This window comes from Camelina sativa, chromosome 13 (genome assembly GCF_000633955.1).
Source record: "Camelina sativa cultivar DH55 chromosome 13, Cs, whole genome shotgun sequence".
Classification (NCBI taxonomy): domain Eukaryota; kingdom Viridiplantae; phylum Streptophyta; class Magnoliopsida; order Brassicales; family Brassicaceae; genus Camelina; species Camelina sativa.
In genome coordinates, this window is record NC_025697.1 from 18,837,156 (window position 1) to 18,849,475 (window position 12,320).

Genomic DNA, 12,320 nt, shown 5'->3' on the forward strand with positions numbered 1-12,320 from the left:
CACAGACGTTAGAAACAATTAACATATTTTTTTTTTTTTTTTTTTTTTTTTTTTTTTTTTTAATTTTTATATTTGATATATGATCTCTTTTCTGATCATTTTAAAATAAATAGTATAATTACCATTAAATTATTTTTAAAACTATTATTTTCTGTTATTTCATGGGATGATTTAGCAATTATTTATGATACCATTATGTCATTTTTCTTTTCTTTTAGTACATATGTTTTAATGAAAGTCAAACTGTAACTTATAGAATATTAAATACAAAATTAAATTTATTTGAGTTTTTTCTTTGATACAATATATATGATTATTGAATACAATATGATTTTAAATATATTACAACATATTCTATATTTTTAATTTAGTCTATCATAAATTAATTTGGTTTCAATTTTTACTTCGAAAACTTTTTTGGTTTTAATTGGTTTGATCAATAGTTTTATTTTTAGGTTATATGGTACGAGACAATTCAAAATTGAGAAGTATGATGAAAAATATCATTTTATCCTCCTTGATTCTGCAGGAGAATGGTAAAGCTATTTTGTATGATGATACTACTCTCACGGATGAAGGGATGGAGCGTTCGGCACGGAAAAGGCCTTGGTGGCTGATAGACATAGCTGACAAGTTTGGGCCTTAGGCAATCTCAATCCTCGCGAAGTTGATTAGTTAAGAGGCTCGCTCTGGCTATAGAGAGGGATATATTTACAATCTTTTTATTTTTAGAATTAACAAAGTTTTTTTGAATATAATAACATTACAATTATCTTATGCATCGTTTTACCAAACTTAAAAACTATGATTTCTGATCGTTAAAATTGATAGGTGTCATGATCTAATAAGTTACTAACTTTGATATATAATTTCTGATCGTTAAAACTGATACGTGTCAAGATTTGATGAGTTACTAACTTGAATATTTATTCGTTAAAACTCACACACGTTACGATATAATGAATTTTTAACTTTGATCTATGATTATTAAAATTAATATGTGCCACGATCTGGTGAGTTACTAACTTTGAGAACTAAACTTTATATAATAAAACGTTCAACCCTTTTTAATAACAAAAATATTAGGAATTTCTCATTCACCGGTTCGGAGTTATATTAATGTAGCTAGCTACTATAATTAATATATATATATATATTATATTCATCAATAACTTGTTTTTTACATGTGCACTTGCTACCCTGTGATTTTTCTTTATTTTAATTATTAGAAGAAACATAACGAGGCCTTTGTTTTCTTTTCAACAAAGTGAACGAAAGTATATAATAAAATATCGATAGACCAAAGCGATTCCAATAATGAAACCAATTAGGCCAAATGGCCAATTATAATCTAGCAATGGTGTACTTGAAAAGTGCTTCAACCACGCTGAAAATATGGGCATGGTCAGGGAACTTATGTTATGGTATATATTATTTTCTTGGTCTGCCAAAATGGTTTGCTTTTCTAATTCATATATTAAAAATATTAGAATGCTCACAATGAAATTGAGAAAGCAATAATATCCTTTATACTCCTATATAATATTAGTCATGTTTTCATTTTTGAAATGAAAATAAGTAACACTTGTATAACTGGTTGAGCTACAATTTTGACTATTTTCGGGTTAAGATGTTTGAATAAAATTATATGGGCACGGTGCTAAGTTAAGTGAATAAGGTACCCGTCGATAATTTTAACATGTTTTTCTGCTTTTTTGGGAACATGCAAATGCAACCCACATAATATAGGGCCTACTGAAAATGAGTTTATGTTAAACAGAGCATATATGATTAGATAGATGAAGATCGTAAGAAAGAATATTACTACTAATTAATAAAAGCTAATGATTATGAAATCATTGATTTCAAGTTCGTATATTTGACCCCTGAATAATTCGACTTTTAACTTGAAAGGTTTTAATCATATCTATGTGGCGACCCGACAAGGGCCACACCAAAGAACGAAACCTATATGGTGCTCGTACACTCACGAGTTATGCTTTTGCTATTAAATATTAGTTTACGACATTACCCTTAAAATATGACACTATATGTTATCTTTTAAACATAAAACATATATGACCCTTAGCTAAGATATCTGATTTAGATAATACATTCCACATTTTGCTAAGATTTTTTCTTTTTAAATATAAAGCTAACATTTTTTTTTCCCTCGGCTTCATAGATGAAGTCGGATTAGTAGTCTATGTAAACATTTGATTGTTTACATATTTTTATAACAAATATACAATTGACCAGAGTCTAGACTAAAAGGGAATTTATCATACTTTGATGTGAATAGAAAAAAAGGAAAATATATAGTTAGATGTTGAATACTGCTATCATGATTCATGACATATTGACATTAATGCATACAACAAAACTAGTATCAAACCACATTTATCTACTCGATCGTAAGCACCGGAGATATAAAATAAAAGTCATGGTCCCTTGACCCTTGTACGTACGTAGTATTATAGTATAGAATAAAAATTTGATAGCAGTTATGATTTATTCCATTTGGGTTAGTAATTTTTAAAGTGGGGTGGACGTGTGGGATGGTGAGCCAGCAGGTGATTTTCACTCGTTGTCTTGTACTGATATATTATATATCTAGACAAATCTCATTAAGTACCCATTTTTAAAAGTTAATTAGGGGATGCTTAATTTTAGGGTCCTTTCCAACACTTTCTCACGACCTTATTGCCGGTTGATTTCTTATAATTCGATTGAATAATACACACCACTTTTGGTTTACACGTGCATGATACTGTATAAAGTTGTAGTTAAGATCCTAATTTAATTTTAATTTAACCCAAACAATGTTTGAAAAATATACTTGTGGCAATAGTTTATTTTAAAACTGAAATGTCTTTGTATTTTAATATACTTTCTAAAAAGTTAACGTTAGTACTACAAAACTTACAACTATGATAAAAGAAGATGAAGGTATGGGTCGTAGTGGCTCGTATAAATTTTTTTTCTTGCATATCAAATCCTCTCAGCTTTTATAATTGACCCTTTTAATTAAATACTGATTCTGATTTCATTTGTCGGCAAACTTTGATTATCACCAGTACGAAATATTTTACGCTAATTATTTACTCTTTTTTGTTCGCCATAAGTTATTTACTTGATAAAAGAATGTGTACAATTGATATTGGTTACAATATAAACATCCTTTCTACTGTAAAAATGATGTGATCATTTGGACAAAATGTAATCATACAGTTCTAAGTTTTTGTGATCCTTCATTATAATTCTTGACCACTTTAATTCTAATTTATAATGAGCCAGCATTAAAACAGCTTCTACGAAAATGTTTGTTTCATGGTTTGCTCGATGGTATAAGTATGGCGATCCTCCCAAACAATCCATTTACATTGTTGGTGGCATTGTCGCATCGACAAGATGGTTGCAAAGGGAGAGATTAAAGATTTTAGTATGCAATTTGTTTTTTTTTTCCCTTTTTACATTAGTTTTTTTTTTTTGGTATGTAAGACTTAACAATGACAACCAAACTATTGTAAATTATATGTGAAGACTAATTTTCTTTTTCTTCTTCATCTTGATTGTGATAAGAACGTGCCACGAGGAGATTAAGAGATCAATTTGCTACTCAGGTGGCTGCCGCAAACGCAACCTTTTTGATCGCCGCATCCATGGCCGGTCCAATAAAATTGGTGGTCCGAAGCGGAAAAAAAAATAATGTGGCTTTTTTTTATTATTTGTTGTAGTAATATTTTTTCTATATTTTAAAAAAAAATAATATTCTACATTTTATAAACAAATGAGTGAAAGAAACAAGTAACAAAAAAAGAAAAAACAAGTAACAAAAAAACCTAAAATACAAATATACAACTAAAATAAAATAAAAATATGTGGTCATAAAAAAAAAATTAAATAAATAATAGTACTATTTTAAAAAGAATGTATGTATTTTCTAATTAAATAACACTACAAATAAATTATATGGTCTTAATTATCCAATTAAAAAAATAATATGTGGCCTTGAAAACTCAAAAAAATCGGTGGCCCTAAGCCCAGGCTTAGTCCACCTGTGCTATGGGCCGAGCCTAGCCGCATCTAATCGACGTCCAAAATCAGAAACAGCGTTCGCCGCAGCATCTTGCCGCAGACACCTGCGACAACCAAACGAACAACGATACATGCGACTGCCGTAGGTACTTGTGGCTACAAAACGAACAGGCTCTCTTAACAGTTAAGTCCTAAGACATAAGTGATTACCAACATTGAAGCAAATAATACTTGGAACATAGATTCAGTCAAATGAATAGATCGGAGTTTTACATAGGTTATAAAATCTTTTCTCACTTGCTTATCACCATCGTTAATACATTTTGCAATACTCTACATGATATTATTTTTATTTGAGTGTAGCTCTGCTGGATGAGTTTTTAAAGAAAGGTCTTGAATACCAAGTAATGCATCTACAAACACATACAAAAACCAAAATGGCTCCCTTCGTATATTATCCCTAAAAAAGTAACACAATATATTTATGCAATGGGTATTTTAAGGCCCATGAAGTAGCCCAGAAACAAACTCGTTCTTATTTTAGACGCCTTGTCGTTTCTCTTATCATCTAAAACACTGTATCCCGTTTTTTTTTTTTGTTTCGTAGTCATACAAACAGACAACTTCAAATTACTCATCACCACGTTTGCCAACACCCCCCGATCTACGTCTCTCTCTCTCTCTCCAATCTCTCTACGCCACAGAATCCTCGATTTACCAAAAAAATCACAAAAAATCTCCGATCGTTAACGGCGACCGCCGATTTTCCCGGTAAAAGATGAACGACGGAGATGTATCTAGGCAGATCCAGCAGATGGTGAGATTCATCCGCCAAGAAGCCGAGGAGAAGGCCAACGAGATCTCAGTTTCTGCTGAAGAAGTAATTGATCTTCTTTACTGTTTTCTCTTTCCATTTCCCAGATCTTTCTGATTTTGAATTCTAGAATTCAATTTTCTGTTTCTCGATTCAATCTCGTAATCGTTTTTTTTTTCTGATTAGCGTTTCGATCTGGATATTTTTTGTGTGTAGGAATTCAACATTGAGAAACTTCAACTAGTTGAGGCGGAGAAGAAGAAGATCAGGCAAGATTATGAGAAGAAGGAGAAGCAAGCTGACGTCCGTAAGAAGATGTAAGTTCGATTTCAATTTGATTGCACTAATTTGGAATCATCTTGATTTGATCGATAGTTGGATCGCGTTTTGTTCTGGAACTTAGAAATGTATGATTTACTAGGTTGATCTAGTTTTGGAAGAGACTGAGATTTTTTAATTCTCTGTGAAAACTGTGGTTATACTTGTTCATGTATAGTAACAATGTGAGGAACTCATGACTGTGTAAGTGTGTATTACTTTGACAGAAACTAACTATGTCATTTTTTTCAGTGATTACTCTATGCAGCTAAATGCATCAAGGATCAAAGTTCTTCAAGCGCAGGACGATATTGTCAATGCCATGAAAGATCAAGCAGCTAAGGATCTTCTCAACGTGAGTGCCGATGAGAGTGCTTACAAACAGCTTCTCAAGGATCTCATTGTTCAGGTACTCCCTCATTCATACGTGATACATTCAGATTATATTTGATATTGGAACTTTGTTTTGGATATCCTAGTGGCTTAATTTTTAAGCATCTGATTGATTATGTAATTGCTTTCTTTTCGTCGGATGGCAATCTATTCTTTTGTGATCTGACCCCTTCTGCTTTGTTAATGTTGCAGTGTTTGCTTCGGTTGAAAGAACCTTCTGTGTTGTTGCGTTGTCGTGAAGAGGACTTGGGTTTAGTTGAAGCTGTGCTTGAAAATGCAAAGGAGACATATGCTGGTAAAGCAAAGGTTCATGCCCCAGAGGTTGCTGTGGACACAAAAATATTCCTTCCCCCTCCTCCTAAATCTAGTGACCCTCATGGTCTCCACTGGTAAAATTCATGTTTCTCATCATTACTTTACATTGCAATACTGTAGTAATTATCTTAGATTTGTAGAAAAGGCCAATATCGGTGTTTAGATCCTGCTTTGATATAGCTATATGTATGTGGAACTTGTTATAGCTCTGGAGGTGTTGTGCTAGCTTCTCGTGATGGTAAAATCGTGTGCGAGAACACTCTTGATGCACGTCTTGATGTGGCATTCCGCATGAAACTCCCAGTGGTATGAAAACAAATTCTTTGCCCGCATAGATTGCGTTCTGTGATTCATCATAGGTCCGTTGTCTTGTTTCACTTTGGTTCTCTGATTCACTTTATTCTTTCGCAGATCCGTAAGTCGTTGTTCGGCCAAGTTACGGCCTAATGAAAGAAAAGGGAGATTGAGAGAGATGATGATACAAACCGGTTTGTGTTTGGTTATTACCCATTTTGGGAGAGATTTCTCTTTGTTGTGATTCTTTGTATCTTACAAACTTTTACGTTGATGCCAAACCCATCGAACTCTTCGTTTTTGCATTTCTTTTTTTTTTCCTCCTTCTCGAGTGTGTTATTATCATGGCTATAAAAGATAAATAAAATGAAAGACATTTTTTTCGTTCTTAACATGTACTTCTATAACATTCCTCAAATAGTATCACCCTCTCAATAGAGTCTTGAATCTTTGTCACAAGCTTTCGACTTTTAACCCATGTTTATTCGTAAATCAAACTCTAAACCCTCTCAAGATTGGTAAGATTAAAAATTAAACCAAATACAAATTAACTCAAATATCTTCTTTTTGTATGGGCTAAGAATGCTATGGACTTGGGTTTGAGCCCAAATACATTTTTAGGTATAAAAAAAAACATGGAAGTAAAAAAATGAGGTTTTTGCGGTTTTAATCTTCATCCTTCCCTTTACAAGATTTTCTTCAGACTAATCTCCCACGATTGTCTGAAGACAAGACAAGAGTTCACAAGACCGGAGAGATTCACCGTTCGATAATACTTTCCATACCATTTCAAGGTTAGATAGATGTACTTGCGCCTAATCTGATTTGTGTTCTTTTTGTATGCCCGCAAGGTGTTTGTTCATTTGTCTTGACCAAGTTGCTACCTAATTTTGTATATTTTGATTTCGTTATGCTTGTCATTCATCTACTCTAGCTTTTGTAACTTAATCTCTGGTGCAATCCGGCTCTGAACCATGGGATCTGTTTGATTTTACTCCTTGTTCAAATAATTTTGTGAATGTGTGGAGAATACGCAGAATCCAATGTGCAGTGACTAGAAGCTTCTCTTTAGGGTTTTGGGTTTGATAAGAATCATTTAGGACATGCGTTTTATTCTCTCAAGTTTTGATTTTTTTTTTCTCAGTTTTTCAGTTTTCAGTTTGATGCTTATCAACTTGAGGGTTTTTGGTTTTGATGCAGAGACTGATTTGACATATGAATGGCGTCCAGGCACTTGGGCAAGAAGGTACCTTTTTCGTACTTTCCTGATGAATTCGAGTAAAAAGCTTTTAGTTTTAGCTTCCATTTTATACTAATTCCGTGCATTTTCCCAATATTTGCATTACCTTTAGTGGAAGTTCTTGTTTTCTCCTTGGGAAATATTGCAGTTATGTTTGTTTGTTTGGTTAGAAGTTATATGGATAATTATTAAATGTTCGATTCTTGGTTCTAGGCCTTTAGCTTGGATTTCAGAGTCTATCTGTCATTTTATTAGGGAAGCAAATCTGCATATGCATGAATTTGACTAGACGTACGAATATGTGTTTATCACTTCGTTGTCTAAGCTAGTCGTATTTTAAATTGTTGAGTATAAATGTATATTATAAAGCATTCGTTTCGGCATGTTTAAGTCTACAATTTTGTCCAGTTTGTTTGGTTTGGTTAGTAGTTGCACATTTTTTTTGGATTGTTTTGCATACTTATCAGTTATCAGCATTTCAGTCGTCTTTCGAACTCTAGGATGGAAATGAAGTGAATTATTATGAATCGTTAGTTTGGTTTGATGAGTAAGTTACTCAATGTTCAAATTGCTTTGCATATCTATACCAGCATTTCAGTCTCATTTTTATAAGCATTTCACATATGTTTATGGATGTCTCATGTCTCAAGTAACTTTGTACATATTTTCAGGGTATTCAAGCCTCTTTTAGAATAGGTTTGGTTCTTCCACGAGTAGTAGCATCTACAGAGAGGCAGATTTCCTCTACGGCTTTTAAAAGAGCTTCTGAAAGTGTCTCTTTTTCATTCGCTCGGTACCTAAATGGTAAGTGTTAAAAGAGTGTTCACTGACAGGCGATTATCATCTTTCTTATACCTTGTTAGAAAGTGAATTTGAATAATGAGTATCTCACCCTTTTATTCATGTTTAGGGTTTGGTTTTAGTACGCTATCAAATTGGTCTCGTAGTCATGAAACTTTCCCTACCGAATCATCCATAAGGTAAACCGTTCACCTAGGCTTTTTTTTGTTGTTGTCAATTCTCTCTTAGATATGCTCCTCAGAGTACTGGAGTATCTATTTGAACAGGTATTTTCACGCGAGCCGAGAAACATTGGCGAAAAGAAAAGAGGATGCCGATCGGCTGCTGAGTCATCGTGAACGCAAGAAACAGACTGTGAAAACAAAAGGCAAGTTTTCAAAACGGGAGAAAAAACCGGATAAGCCACCTGTTGAAGCTCCTTATGTGCCTCCTAGGCTGAAAAGATTGGCAAAAGGATTACCTGAGAAAACGGTCGATATATTCGAAGGGATGTCACTACTTGAGCTCTCAAGGCGTACTGGTTAGTCAGTGGGGGTTTTGCAGAGCATTCTCATCAATGTTGGTGAAACTGTTAGTTCAGAATTCGACACAATCAGTGTTGATGTCGCCGAGCTTCTTGCAATGGTAAGGTGATTTTTAAGTCTAGTTCCAGTAACTTGGTTTTTAATTGGATATATATCTTTAATTTCAAAGGTGTTAAGGTTTGGTTTCAGTTTATCAGATACTGGAAGAACATAACCTTATATTAGTATAATTCTGTTTGTGTTTTCTCATCCTTTGCAGGAAATTGGGATCAATGTAAGGAGGCAACATTCAACAGAAGGATCTGACATTCGTCCACGCCCTCCAGTTGTAACCGTAATGGGCCATGTCGACCATGGGAAAACCTCGTTGTTGGATGCTTTAAGAAACACCTCTGTTGCTGCTAGAGAAGCTGGTGGAATCACTCAGCACGTTGGTGCTTTCGTGGTTGGCATGCCTGATTCAGGCACTTCAATCACATTCCTCGACACACCTGGCCATGCTGCTTTCAGTGAGATGCGAGCTCGGGGAGCCGCTGTGACTGATATAGTCGTTTTGGTGGTTGCTGCTGATGATGGGGTAATGCCGCAGACACTTGAGGCTATTAAGCACGCTAGATCAGCGAATGTTCCGATTGTGGTTGCGATCAATAAATGCGATAAACCGGGAGCTAATCCGGAGAAAGTTAAGTACCAGCTCACGTCTGAGGGGATAGAGCTTGAGGATATTGGAGGAAATGTTCAGGTGAGACTTGAGAGTTTTATTTGGTTTATTTGGTCATTGGTTTGGTTTTTAGTCCAGTGACGCATCCTGGATTCAGCTTTTTTTTTGTTTTGTTTTGAGTTTTGAGTTTTATCCATGATGGTTACTTTAACCATGGTGAATTGAATTGACTTGTTGTTTCAGGCTGTTGAGGTATCTGCAATGAAGAGTACAGGGCTAGACAAATTAGAAGAAGCTCTGCTTCTCCAAGCTGTGGATATGGACCTTAAAGCACGTGTGGATGGACCAGCTCAAGCATATGTGGTAGAAGCTCGGCTTGACAAAGGCCGTGGACCATTAGCCACCATTATTGTAAAAGCCGGAACTTTGGTGAGAGGTCAGCACGTAGTTATCGGGTCTCAGTGGGGAAGACTCAGGGCTATTCGGGACATGATTGGTAAGACAACTGACCGAGCAACACCAGCGATGCCCGTCGAGATTGAAGGGCTTAAAGGTCTTCCAATGGCTGGTGACGATGTCATTGTGGTGGAAACAGAGGAACGTGCAAGGATGTTGAGTGAAGGGCGTAAAAGGAAATATGAAAAAGATCGGTTGTTGAAAGCAGAAGAAGCCAGAACAGAGGAAGCAGCTAGAACTGAAACAGAGTCTGAGGAAGGTTTTGTTCGGGTTGAATTACCTATAGTAGTGAAATCAGACGTGCAAGGAACTGCACAAGCTGTTGCTGATGCGTTAAAAACATTAAATAGCCCACAGGTGCGTGAAACAAAAATGTTGATATAAAGGTGATTGTGCCTTATTGGCTTTCTTTTTTTTGTGAATTTGCCTATTGGTTTATATTGGCTAGGTATTTGTGAACATTGNGTCATTGGTTTGGTTTTTAGTCCAGTGACGCATCCTGGATTCAGCTTTTTTTTTGTTTTGTTTTGAGTTTTGAGTTTTATCCATGATGGTTACTTTAACCATGGTGAATTGAATTGACTTGTTGTTTCAGGCTGTTGAGGTATCTGCAATGAAGAGTACAGGGCTAGACAAATTAGAAGAAGCTCTGCTTCTCCAAGCTGTGGATATGGACCTTAAAGCACGTGTGGATGGACCAGCTCAAGCATATGTGGTAGAAGCTCGGCTTGACAAAGGCCGTGGACCATTAGCCACCATTATTGTAAAAGCCGGAACTTTGGTGAGAGGTCAGCACGTAGTCATCGGGTCTCAGTGGGGAAGACTCAGGGCTATTCGGGACATGATTGGTAAGACAACTGACCGAGCAACACCAGCGATGCCCGTCGAGATTGAAGGGCTTAAAGGTCTTCCAATGGCTGGTGACGATGTCATTGTGGTGGAAACAGAGGAACGTGCAAGGATGTTGAGTGAAGGGCGTAAAAGGAAATATGAAAAAGATCGGTTGTTGAAAGCAGAAGAAGCCAGAACAGAGGAAGCAGCTAGAACTGAAACAGAGTCTGAGGAAGGTTTTGTTCGGGTTGAATTACCTATAGTAGTGAAATCAGACGTGCAAGGAACTGCACAAGCTGTTGCTGATGCGTTAAAAACATTAAATAGCCCACAGGTGCGTGAAACAAAAATGTTGATATAAAGGTGATTGTGCCTTATTGGCTTTCTTTTTTTTGTGAATTTGCCTATTGGTTTATATTGGCTAGGTATTTGTGAACATTGTTCATAGTGGAGTGGGAGCTATTTCTCACTCTGATTTGGACTTGGCACAAGCTTGTGGTGCGTGTATCGTTGGGTTTAACGTTAAGGGTGGAAGTTGTGCTAATCTTTCTGCGGCTCAAGCCAGCGTCAAGGTACCCCGTTCTGTTCCAAATCATCGTTTTAATAATTTCCAATGCCAACTTCTACGTTTCCTTTCACATTTAGCATTGTAACCAATGGTAAACTCTTTAGGTATTCCATCACCGTGTGATATACCATTTGCTTGAAGACGTCGGGAACTTGATCGTGGAGAAAGCACCGGGAGTATCGGAGATGGAGGTGGCTGGTGAAGCGGAGGTGCTTAGCATATTCAAGATCTTGGGAAAGAGAAGAACAGAAGAAGATGGAGTGAGCATCGCGGGTTGCAAAGTGATGGATGGTCGGGTATGTAGAAGCGGACTGATGAGGCTGTTACGGAGCGGAGAAGTGGTGTTTGAAGGGCCGTGCGCGTCGCTGAAACGGGAGAAACAAGACGTGGAACAGGTTGGGAAAGGGAACGAGTGTGGGCTTGTGATGGGAGAGTGGAATGATTTTAGAGTCGGCGATGTGATTCAGTGCATGGAGCCAGTCATTAGGAAACCAAAATTCATTTCCTCCGAGAGTGGAGCTGTGAGAATTGAATGCTGAGATTTACTAAACAACAAAAACTCCTAAATCAATTTAATCTGATTGCTTAGGATATTGATTTTTGGTATTTTACCCTGATTATTTTTGGTGACTTATTATAAACAAAATTAAAAGTCTTAGCTTCTTAGGTAATAAAGTTTTGTAACTTTGTTTACACATTTAATATCATACTTGTTGTACCCACGATTCGTCATCTCGGATACCAGGCAAAGAACCTGGGCCGGGAACGCTAAACAGGCCAAGGGTGTAGCACTCGTCGGCCCATCAGGCCCAGAGAGAGGAAGAGAGAACGGAGAGGTGTCATATTAGTTAGCTCGCAGTTTGAGCTTGGTCAAAGATTCCAGCATTCAAGTGGATTAATTAGGACGCGAGAATCGTGTAAAATTAATTACGTATTAATTGGGTAATTAATTGGTCTGTATAAATATGTAAGGGGGGGAGTCTTTGAGGGGATCATAGATTTTTGGGCTCTCAAGCAGTAATAGACATTTTTTAGCATTCAAACACTCCCTTTCAGTTCGGAACTCC

At 36.2% G+C, this 12,320-nt stretch overlaps 2 protein-coding genes across 2 annotated transcripts; both read left to right on the plus strand.

The window, feature by feature from the left end:
• LOC104737112 (V-type proton ATPase subunit E1) lies at positions 4,696–6,559 on the plus strand. Its single transcript, XM_010457218.1, has 6 exons — positions 4,696–4,918; positions 5,069–5,169; positions 5,423–5,579; positions 5,756–5,952; positions 6,085–6,184; positions 6,290–6,559. Exons 1-6 carry the CDS (start codon positions 4,817–4,819, stop codon positions 6,323–6,325), a joined length of 693 nt encoding a protein of 230 aa, XP_010455520.1. The 5' UTR covers positions 4,696–4,816; the 3' UTR covers positions 6,326–6,559.
• LOC104737113 (translation initiation factor IF-2-like) lies at positions 6,834–11,950 on the plus strand. Its single transcript, XM_019235145.1, is given in 9 exon segments — positions 6,834–6,966; positions 7,373–7,418; positions 8,084–8,216; positions 8,323–8,392; positions 8,480–8,837; positions 8,997–9,479; positions 9,642–10,211; positions 11,111–11,257; positions 11,358–11,950. Coding segments are annotated over 8 exon segments (2,223 nt in total). The 5' UTR covers positions 6,834–6,966; positions 7,373–7,391; the 3' UTR covers positions 11,793–11,950.